Source organism: Enhydra lutris, unplaced genomic scaffold (assembly GCF_002288905.1).
Source record: "Enhydra lutris kenyoni isolate GAN:26980312 unplaced genomic scaffold, ASM228890v2 scaffoldscaffold69, whole genome shotgun sequence".
Classification (NCBI taxonomy): Eukaryota; Metazoa; Chordata; class Mammalia; order Carnivora; family Mustelidae; genus Enhydra; species Enhydra lutris.
This window is the reverse complement of record NW_019154153.1, coordinates 7,987,822-7,998,916: the sequence shown is the minus strand read 5'-3', so window position 1 is coordinate 7,998,916 and position 11,095 is coordinate 7,987,822. Positions and strand designations below refer to the sequence as shown.

General features: G+C 51.5%; 1 protein-coding gene across 1 annotated transcript; it reads left to right on the top strand.

Moving 5' to 3' along the window:
- The first annotated feature begins 877 nt into the window (after window positions 1–877).
- LOC111159810 (retinol binding protein 5) lies at window positions 878–4,768 on the top strand. Its single transcript, XM_022522427.1, has 4 exons — window positions 878–1,095; window positions 1,384–1,562; window positions 3,825–3,926; window positions 4,358–4,768. The coding sequence occupies exons 1-4, from the start codon at window positions 1,023–1,025 to the stop codon at window positions 4,409–4,411; spliced, it is 408 nt and encodes a 135-aa protein (XP_022378135.1). The 5' UTR covers window positions 878–1,022; the 3' UTR covers window positions 4,412–4,768.
- The last annotated feature ends 6,327 nt before the right edge of the window (window positions 4,769–11,095 follow it).

The following is an 11,095-nucleotide window of genomic DNA, read 5'->3' as shown; positions in this document are numbered from 1 at the left end:
AGAGAGAGAAGGGTCTGGTGGGGGGGGGGGTGAAGGGAAGGTACACAATAATTTAGGCAGCCCCCACCGTGGTAATGCATCTGGTAAGCATGGGCTGTCCAAAGACTGGGGACTGGAGGTGATGGTACCATCGTTGACTTCAGAGGGAGAGGGAAATCCCTGGGTCCAAGCCAAAATTTTCCAGAATAGCCAACAAAACTCTCTCACTTTCTACTCCAGACTTTGAACTCAACACCTTGTCATGCTGGCAAGCCCTTCTGTGCTTGGGAAGAGCAGTTGCTCTGCCTCCTTCCTAACGGCCCTACAGGACAAGGAGTTGAATGCCAGAGCTGCAGCCCCAGCTCAGGGAAGCTGTCTGAGGGAGTTGTGCGAGGCAGCCCTCTAGCATTTCCTTCACCATGGCTCCTGGCCAGCTGACTATCCCCCATCTTTTTCCACTTCTTCCCCCTGATACCTTTCGGGATCCTGACTCAGTCTTGGGATCTCAGGATATTGTTAGAACTCATCCCTGGAGGAGCCCGGAAGCCCCCGCTCCACACAGCAAGACCAGACCTCAGAGCTCAGAGACATTTCCCAAGCCTGCTGAAAATGAGCTGGAAGCCAAAACCGACCTTCGAAAAGGGTCAGGTCTTGGATAACTGACAGCTGCAGATTCTGCTCCAGGTTCCTTCCTCAGGAAAAGTCGAGGTCGGCACCAAGTGGCCAAGTTCCTACCCCTCCCTCAGGCTCCAGGCACCAGCCCCACCCAAACTCAGTATGGGAGGAGGGAGGAAGTCTGGTAGGAACTCTTATTGCAGCAGGATGCAGCCCTATAAAAACCCTGGTAAGCATAGACCTTCACACAGCCTCTCTCTCTCTCTCTCTCTCTCTCTCTCTCTCTCTCTCTGTGTGTGTGTGTGTGTGTGTGTGTTTAGGCTACCCTGGACTCTCTCAGCCTCACCTGCCAGACAACACCACTCCCTCCGCACCCTGCCTGCTCTAGTCTCCAGAAAGCTCCGTCTCCAACTTGGGAAGCCCAGACAATGCCTCCCAACCTCACCGGCTACTACCGCTTTGTCTCCCAGAAGAACATGGAGGATTACCTCCAAGCCCTAAGTAATGGCCTCATTCTCCCAGACCCCTTTCCCTCCCCTTTTCCCCTTTCCTCCCTGCCTCTCTGTCCCATGGAAAAGAGGGGGTGCTGGGGTTGGATGCTATGGAAGGATTCGGGTGGTAGCACTGGACTTGGGGTCCATCTGTAGCCAGGGCATTGGTAAGAGTTAGTCTACAGTCCCAGATCCAGCTCAGGGGTGGCCCGCAGCCCCATGGTGCTGCTGCCGGTGGGGGAGCCCCCCCCCACCCCGGGCGGCTTGTAGGAGCCCCACTAAAAGACAGCCCCCACAGACATCAGCGTAGCTCTGCGGAAGATAGCCCTGCTGCTCAAGCCAGACAAGGAGATTGACCACCAGGGCAACCACATGATAGTGAAGACCCTCAGCACGTTCCGCAACTACATTCTGGAATTCGAGGTGGGAGTTGAGTTTGAGGAGGATCTAAGGATCGTGGATGGACGAAAATGCCAGGTACTTCTCCCCAGGCTTGGGGGAGGGCACGTGGGCGAGCAGGCAGGGGGCTCTTAACAATCCAGGGCAAAACGAAATGCCCTTTCCCCCCACCTGAACCAGAGAGAGGGACCGCTACAGCAGGCTGCGAAGTCCCCAAGGTTACAGTCCCCCTACCGCTCATTGCCAGCCAAAAGGACGAAGAAGGCAGGTCACCCCAACCCAAAGAAGAAATGGCTCACCCTCTAGCCTGTGACCCTGTTGGTCACTGTAGAGTCTCTATTCTCTTAGCTTCTATGAGTCCCCTTTCCTCTATTTCTTTCTGCTTCTTATGCCTTCCTTTTGGTCTCCTTTGCAGACCCTAGCTCTCCTATGAATCCCTTTCACTGGGGTTTCCCCCAGTGTTTTGTTCTTGACTTTCTCTCTTTTGTCTGTGCACCAAAGCATGGGCTAAATCATCTATACCCATGCTTCCTGCCACCATCTATAAACTGTCCTTGACATGGATTCTCCAGCCAGAGCTGCCTCCTGAGCTCCACGATGAAGTTTTCATCTGCCTATATGTTTCCATCTGCATGCCCCAAACTCAAAGCCAAATTTATTATCTTCCTACCCCACACTGTTCCTGCTTGTATATTTACTGTCTTCATGAATGGCAATAACCAGCCAGACCACAGACCTGGGAGTCACAGGTCTGTCCCCTTACCCCTCCACCCCAACAACCACACACACACACACACACACACACACACACATACATACACACACACCATCTAGTAGGTCAGGAAGTCTTTATAACTTCTCCCAGTATAGCCATATACGGCCTTTGATCACTTGAAATGCAACTAACCCAAACTTATAAAGTGTGTTATAAGCGTAAAAGATATAATGGGCTTTTGAGACAATACCAAAAAATGTACAACATCTCAGTAATTTTTATTTTAATCACATGCTGAAAAGATAATATTTTAGCTATTCCACATTAAATAAAATGTATTATTAAAATTAATTTCATTTGTTTCTTCTTCCTTTTCTAACACAGCTACTAGGGATCTTGCATTTTCTAATGGACCTTGTGTTCATGGCCCATTGTATTTCCACTGAACATTGTTGATTCTTCCTAGCCTTTCTCTAGTGCCACATTCATTCAAGCCCTCATTTCTCATCTGGTGCCCGAATCTGGCCCCTCAGACTTAATCTTTCTCTAACCCACTCTGCATACTGTAGCCACAAGGATTTACCGAAGATGTAAAAGTGATCATGAATGCAAACCCTCTCAGAGATAATCCTTTACATTCCAGATGAGGTCCATGGCATACAAGGGTCTTTCCTACAAACACTCTAGTTCAGAGCCACTTACAACCATGTGCCCTTCTTTCTTACCTCTATGCTACTCCTTCCCTTGCTAGAAATTGCCCAGTATCTCCAATCCAACTAACTCCTCACTTCCGTGAAGACTCAGCCCTTGCCTCCCACTCCCATCCCCAACCCTTGCCTGGCATCACCGGCACCTCTTTCCTGCTCTGTCTGACCAAGATTCGGAGCTCCTTGGTTAGCAGGGCCTATCCTATGGGAGGGTTTGATAAATGCTGGTTGGAATGCCCAGGCTCACCCCACTCTGATTCGGGGGTGGGTGGGTGATGATCTTTTACTCTCAGGGACACTTCAGCTGTCCTTGAAATTGAGAAAGAAGGAGCACCTGGGTGGCTCAGTGGGTTAAGCCTCTGCCTTCGGCTCAGGTCATGATCTCAGGGTCCTGGGATCGAGCCCCACATCAGGCTCTCTGCTTAGCAGGGACCCTGCTTCCCTCTCTCTCTCTGCCTACTTGTGATCTCTGTCTGTCAAATAAATAAATAAAATCTTAAAAAAAAAAAAAAGAAATTGAGAAAGAGGAGAGATTGCCTGGTGGGACTCCCAACCAATCCTCTTCTTTCCTGAAAGACCCTCTAGTCCAGCTGGAAGTATCCAAAGGACAAGGTCTTTGTTCTTCATCACCCTCCATGCCCCCGCCCCCAAGTTTTACCCCTGGTTATCCTGCTCCAGGATACTTAGCAGTATCTGCCCTAGCAGTCACTGTAGACAAACTGTGGGCCCCCTTCTGTGCCCTTTGGGGGTTGGGGAGGGGAGTCCTGCTGAATCAGAGCAGCCATCTTATTCAGAATGAAGGGGCTGGAGCTAGACAGTATCAGCTGTGGTGTGAAGAGGGCAGCCCAGCCAGAGTGAGTTGGATGCATTTGGGGTGTTCAGCCCCCAAATCTTCCCTTATTCCTGCTTTCCCTATAGACCATTATAACCTGGGAGGAGGAGCAGTTGGTATGTGTGCAGAAAGGGGAGGTCCCCAACCGAGGCTGGAGACACTGGCTCGAGGGAGAGAAGTTGTATCTGGTAAGCTGGGTGAGGGCCGGGAAGGGGGCCTCCACCTAGGACTCATCCCCTTGTCCAAATCAAATCAGTCCCTCACTCTACTCCCTGCCCCCCTCCAAGGAGGGCAACCAAGAAAGGAAAAACAAAGCCCTGGGAAGAGTAGAGAGAGGAGGAAATCCAGGGGCCAGGTGGGCCTTGGCTACAAGTCAGATGAATGTCCATAAATTGTGACTAGAGATGGAGACTAGCCATTTCACATTCCGTGACCCAGCTCCCTTCCTTCCTCTGGGGTGAAAAGTTGAAGGTGTGGGACAATGATACAATTCCCCATATATCAAATGCTCTAGCTGTTGTATCCTGAAGGACTAAACAGAGCTCAAGGACCTTGAGAAAGGATCTCCAGCTGGGAAGAAACTTCTTTCTCTCTCTCATTATTCCCACTCTGTCCCCAGGAGCTGACTGCAAGGGATGCAGCGTGCGAACAGGTCTTCAGGAAAGTCAAGTAGCCAGAGAGGCACTGAGGGCCCCTCCAGACTGCACTGGTCCCCAGACTCCTCTTGCTCATACCCCTTGAAGCCCAAAGTATCCCAGGTCAGCAGTCCCTTCCTTGGGTCCCTCCTCCCCCCTCCCCAAGTTAATCTATAACTTGCAGCCCCCTGGCCAGAGTCCTTTTCCTCACACTCCATTGCCCAACTATGGCCTCAGATCCAATTCCTGGTGTGGCCTCCTGGATGAAAGAACCAGGCAAAGGGGAAAGACCCCTCGAGAACAAGGATCTCAACTGTCTTTAGTTTATGTGGTCCCTTACTGAGCTTTGAGCATTTGGGGACAAGTGAGAATTCAGTCCTGGTAGAACTTTTGGAAAACTGACCGGGGTTCAAGAATTTAAACAGGAACTACTGGTAGAATCTTTTGTGTGTTTCCTGTCCTTATTCTCAAGAAAGCTGCATGTGCTCAGCAGAACCAGGCCCAAGGCAAGCCCTCACCCACACAGAGTTCAACAGACCTGGCTATCTTGTATTTCCATGCTACATTTTGAGGAAGTGGGACGGGACAGGGCGAGACCTTTGTCTAGTGCTGGAGGAGGTTATGAAGCTTCAGAACAGTGACCTGGCTTCCGTGTCTGCCTTGGGAAGGGTAGGCAGCAAGAAGGCTAGAAAAGATTGAAAGGAGAGACAGATGGAAAACACAAGGCCAAGGCTAGGAAGGTGAGGGACATGGGGGTGTAAAGGCAAAAGCAGGGAGAAGAAGGACATGCCTGGTTATAGCGACCCTCTGCTTGAAGGCCAGCAAGGCTGGAACAGAGGATAAGAGGGAGAAGGGAGAAGAGGAAAGCCCCTCCCTAAGGGTCCCAGAATACACTGGAAAAGAGCCCAAACGGCAGGGCCTGTTCTGGTCAGGGCCTTTGGACACCTCCCCACCTCCAGGGGCATTGGTCCTTTCAGAATACAAGTCCTGTGGGGCAAGAGTCAGGGAGAAGAGGGCTCAGTGCGGGATGGGGTCAGAGCCTGACTGTGTGGGAGGTAGGGATTGCTGGAAAGTCCCTGGCCTGTGCTTATTACATGATCACCCCTGCTCCTCTTCCTGCAATGGCTAAACCCCTACACGTTCTAGACAATCACTAATTTGGAAACACTGATCTTACTAGACGCCCTGAAATGAGTTTGGAAAAGGAAAAGAAAAGAACTCAGAATGGAACCGAATAGCTCATTCCCCGCCAGCCTCTCGGCAGATGTTCCCAGTGGAGTAAGGAGTAGAGAGCCCTCCTCTGGACAGAGCCCTCCTCTGGACAGAGCCCTCCTCTGGACAGAGCCACCCAGCAGGAGCTCTGGGGACTGCTGGATCCTACCTTGACCCTTTCCAAGGCACAATGAAGCCAAAGGAAGATGCTCCATGTGTAGTTACCCATTGCCTGAGTCACAAGGGCAATGCTTTGTCCCCGCCCCTCTGAGTTCACAGGGCGAGTTCAAGCCTCTCCCCACAGGACTGTGCTCTGTGCCTTTCTTGTTGGCCCAGCGCTCCTTGATGCAGTCTTGCCAGAGGACCTGACCCGGAAGCTTGGAGGCCCCCATGGTGACTGTCAGATCCAATCTAAACCCCTTCAAATCTCCCGTGACATGAGCATCAAGCCATCCACACTGCAAATCCACATCCTTCACTTGACCTTACCTCCTCAGGAGCCGGGGTCCCACAAGAAGTCTGGAGATCCCCCAAAGGAGCACAAGCAATTAGAGGAGAACTGAGCTGCTTCAGAAACATCACCAAGCTGGTGGGTGGGAGCAAGGACCTACCTGTAAGCCCACGCTGCTGTTTCCCCTGTGGACCGCAGGGGGGCGCTGATCACCGCAGTGGGAGTCAAAGAAACACCAAGTTTAATCCTCCTTCCAGCCACCTTCTTGAATATTCCATTTCCACCAATACACACACACACACACACACACACACACACACACCCCGTACCACCACCACCAGTTCCCAACCCGCGTACTCACCCTGACAAAACCCCAACCTCTCATCCAATCAGCCTTCGCCATCTGTCCTCAGGTAGAAGAGATGATTACTAGGGCATCAGCCAGGAAAGAAGGGAGGGAAATAGCCCTCCCCGGCCCCAGCCTGTCCTGGAGCACCCCACACTGCAGATCCAGGACCAACTTTGACTACTTTGTTGACCAGTGTCCTAGCCCCCAGGGAGGTGGTCAGCGATCCAAAATATTTATTTCCACGTGAGAGGGAATAATGGCACCCTTCTAAGCCAGCCCCACACCAGGCACCTACCTCACTCCCTCTTCCTCAGGCCCAGATAGCACCATATGCTCACAAACTTCTGGCCCGAACTTCAGATGATCCTTTGGTCTCGATTCCTTATGTCACTACAGATCTCTCTTCCCAGAAGAAAGTGAGCAACGGTGGAAGCACCAAGAGCAGGTGCACGCCTGCTGAAGCAGAGAGCCGCACGCTGCCCAAGGCCTCGGGCTCCACATTCTGGTAGGAAACCAGGAAGTAGGCAGGAGCAGCAAAGTCTAGCCAAGTACCCCTCCCCACTGCGCCTCCCCCCTTGAGCCACGATCTCCCATGTGACCCCCCACCCCACATGCTCAGTCCTGCATGTTGAAAAGAAAACTCAGGCAAAAGAGGACATTCCTCAACTCTAAAGCACAAAGGCCATCCCAGCCAGGAGCTCCAACCTATAACACGGTTGGACCCCTTACTGGCAGCAGGGGACCCTCAGAAGCCACTGCAAATCCTGGGATCCCAAAAAAGAGCAGAGGCCTGGCCATGTTGATCCCTTTCCCCAACACAAATGTTATCCCCTACAAGGCAGGAACAACGTCTGGCCTAGGTTCACATACCCAAAGGCTACTATGAGGCCAGAAGTTCCCAATATAGCTAAGGATGATCTGCTCCTTCCCTCCTGCCTCTCCGTGCCATAGGCTCTTCCTCTTCTGGAGAGTGCTGCTCCTACCCAGCCTGGGAACCACCTCTAGCACCGCCACTCAGCTCTCTGAGATGTCTCCCCTGACTTTCCTGGGCTATAAGCCCCTCAACCACAGCAGGACCCATGCCATCAGGGCCCCTAAGGACTGATCTGGAGTCATCCTAGTGCTAGACCCATGATTATGGACAGGTGAGGATGGGGAAGACCTTGTAGGTATAGCAGGGTGTGAAAGGGACTCGATGGCCAAATCAGGGAGCTCTGTGAAGGACTCTGAAAGGCTGACCTGGGTTTGCATCAAGGGAAGGAAGGAAGGGAGGGAGGGAGGGAGGGAAAGAGGAAGAAGGGAGCGAGGGAGGGAAGAAGGGAGGAGGAGAGGAAGGAAAGAAGGAAAGAGAGAGAGGTGGAGGGATGAGAGAGGGAGAAAGGGATGAAGGAAGAAAGGAAGGAAGGAAGGAGCAAGCCAAAGCCACTGAGGCCAAAAGTGCAAGCAGTGACCCTGCCGGACCAGGGGCCAGAAACAGTACCCATCAGGCCCTCTCCCTCCTCCTCTAGGTCTCTGCCAACAGGATGACTCTGGGCCAGCTCTGTGGGTACCTACGCTCCACACTATACACCCACCCTCACCAGAGGCCATTTAGATTCCAAAGGCATCTGAATTCTAATTGGCCTCTGCATGAGATGGAGCTGGCCTTCCAGAAAGAACAAGGAGACCACTGTTCTCTCCAGGACTTCCCAGCCCACCACCTAACTGGGGATAGACCTCCTGCCTTCCTCCACCTACCCAGTCCCACATTTCACTTCCCTCTGCCCTCCCTTTTGTTCTGGCCCCTGAAAAGAGGGGCAGCCCTGGGAGCCTCCTTTCTGTCCCCTATGGCCAGTGCCTAAGCAGAGAGGGTCAGCAGCCTAGCCAGGCCATTAAGTTTGTGGATAAATCACTTGACTCAGAAGTTCTAGGTCAGCCTCAAACCACACCCAAAAACTGGGGAGGAGTATTATGCAGTGGTCAGGGGAGTAGGCTCTGGTGTCAAACTGCCCCATCTTACTAGCTGTATGAGCTTCCAAGCACCAATTAAGCCACTGCAGTAAAAAAGACACCTTTGCTGGTCACACAAAGCAATTCCAAGAGCATTTCCTTCCTCCGAGGAATTTTGTGACGATTCCATGTAAAATCACTCAGCATAATGCCTGGAATAGAGAAAGAACTGATGAATCTTGGCTATTATTAGTTTTGTTATCTCTTACCTCTTCACTTGCTGATTGAAATTCTCTTTAACTGGAAGCAAAGGAAAAGGCGTCTCCGCCAGTGCCTCTGAGGTCACGGAGTGGCTTATATTTATACCGAAGTGCTCAGTGATACCAAAGATTTAGAGATAGTATCACCTTCCCCTTGGCTATTCAGGCAGATAAAACATCGGTCTACTCCAGAGTTCCAGAACCAGAACCTCTCCCTCTGTCCTGTGTCCCCCTCCTCCCCATGAGGACAAATGGGCCATCCCAGACTGGGCCATTCCAGTGCTGGAATCTGGACGGCTACTTCTCCTTCTGCCCACTAGGCTTCCAGAAGCCTCCGGTGGCCAGCTGCAGGTGCGGCCGCTTTCCCTTGAGCACCGCCCCCCCAACCCCGGTCCTCACTCTTCTTGCCTATGGATGCCAAAACCAGCCAGCACCTTCACCCCTGCCCTGGGGCTTTTTCTCATGCTTCCCCTTTGCCTGAGAGGCCTCCATCCACCTGCCCCAGGTCCCCTGCAGAATATTTCAGACCCTCCTGGAGCACTGGTGAAGCCCCAGCAACCGCTCCATTCAAGCCTCAGTAGGGCTTCCGCAGCCCTGCTGACCGTCAGATGAGCCAGGAGGAGGAGGGTCGTGGCAGCATTAATGGCAGTGTTCCTTCCACGCGAACGTGCACATCCCTCCTGAGTCTGTCTCACAATGTCTCTTCCGCGGAGGACAGTGTGTGGGTAGAGGTGTGTGTATTGCCCATGTGGGCCTTTTCATCCCCTGTTGTACAAGACTGCTGAGAGCCAGCCCCTGCTCTTCTCTTTCCTTCATGCACAGAACAATAGCCGTGGGTATTCATTGACCTAAGCAGACAGGCGAGGCAGAGCTAAAAGCACTACTTGAGGAGTCATTTATTGCCACCTCGCTGTGTGATCTCCGGCAAATTATTTCATTTCTCTGTGCCACAGAACTCGTTCTGTTCAGCCTCGATGTTCTATGACTATCTTGACTTCCACACCCACAGCCTCCCCTTGGCTTCCTTTCTCTTTCCCCCACTGTTTTTAGAACAGCTTTGCTCCCTGCTCTTGACCCAGCAGTCAGGAAATTGTCATCCTTCATGTAACTGAAGTCTATCCTGCAGGCCCCCGCGGGAGAAAGAATCCCAACCTGGGAAGGAACAGCTAGATCACAGAGCACTCTCTCTTCAAGTTGCCCACCCCCATCTCGCTGCCACTCACCGCCCTGTTCTGCTTCCCCACCACTCAGTTCTTGCTGAGTAGCACAGATCGGACAAAGGTGAACCATGTAAAATAAGAGCTTAGGAAAGTCTTGGAGAAAACAAAAATGAAATAGAACAGAGAGTAATATAGGAGTTAATTATCTGAGGTACAAATGCAGCCTCACCTATCAACTCATTGTGGATGGAAGGGATGGTGCAGAAGACAGCAGAACAGGCTTGCTATTAACAAGCAAAGCACACACACAGTATGCTTAAAGAGTTCTTTACTAAAGGACTTTATTTCAGGCTTGAAAGTCCACACAAAGCCCATGGGACATGGGAGATTTGGAACTGGAATCTCCAGCCTCTGAACTTGTCCCTTTAGACAATCTGTTGATTTGGGATGATTGTCCTAGATTCTTTTTTTTTTTTAAAGATTTTTTATTTATTTATTTGACAGAGAGAGATCACAAGCAGGCAGAGAGGCAGGCAGAGAGAGAGGAGGAAGCAGGTTCTCTGCTGAGCAGAGAGCCCGATGCGGGGCTCGATCCCAGGACCCTGAGATCGTGATCTGAGCCGAAGGCAGTGGCTCAACCGGCTGAGCCACCCAGGCGCCCCAGATTGTCCTAGATTCTTAAGACTCATGCTACGGTTACTGTCCCTTAGGTTGGAAAAAGCATTCTATTCAGGGCTTCTCCTTGCTTCTCTTCCTTTCTCCTTCTCGACAGCTTCTTGGTCCTTTTTAACTCTTTGCTTTCTTCCCAAAGCCTCACCTCTTTGGTGTTTGGTCTCCTGTAGGTCGTACTTTGATCTGTATGGTCCTGCTACTTGGTGGGGATGAGTGAAGGAGCCCTTCAGGTCTTAAGGTGAAGGAGAGAGTCAGAGCCCCCAACGGCACTCTGGCTTCAGGTTAATGCATCTGAAAACAACCATACGTAGCAAAAATAACTTCCTACTAATTGGTCTTCGGCATTTATTGTACTAAAATAATATGTCTATTTCTATGATACCCGACCAATCTCCAAGATGGCCCCCAATGATCCCTGCTTCCTGGCATTCCCATTCTTGTGGATTCTCCTCCTACACTGCATCGGGGCATGGGAGTGACCTGCCCACGATCATGGGAGGGAACCATTGTGGAAGCAGAACCTCCAGCCCCAGTCACGCCTTCAGATGAGTGCAGCCCTGGCCAGCACCTCAACTAAAGCCTTGTGAGAGACTCAGCCAACGTTACTCATCGAAGCTGCTTCTGGATTTCTGACCTTCAGAAACTATGTAAAATAATACATGTTTGCTGTTCTAAACTGCTAAATGTAT

Coding starts and splice junctions, on each gene's coding strand:
- LOC111159810 (XM_022522427.1), top strand. CDS start 1,023: ATGCCTCCCAACCTCACCGGCTACTACCGCTTTGTCTCCCAGAAGAAC. Junction 1,563..3,824: donor TGGATGGACGAAAATGCCAG/GTACTTCTCCCC, acceptor CTTTCCCTATAG/ACCATTATAACCTGGGAGGA. Junction 3,927..4,357: donor AGGGAGAGAAGTTGTATCTG/GTAAGCTGGGTG, acceptor CTCTGTCCCCAG/GAGCTGACTGCAAGGGATGC.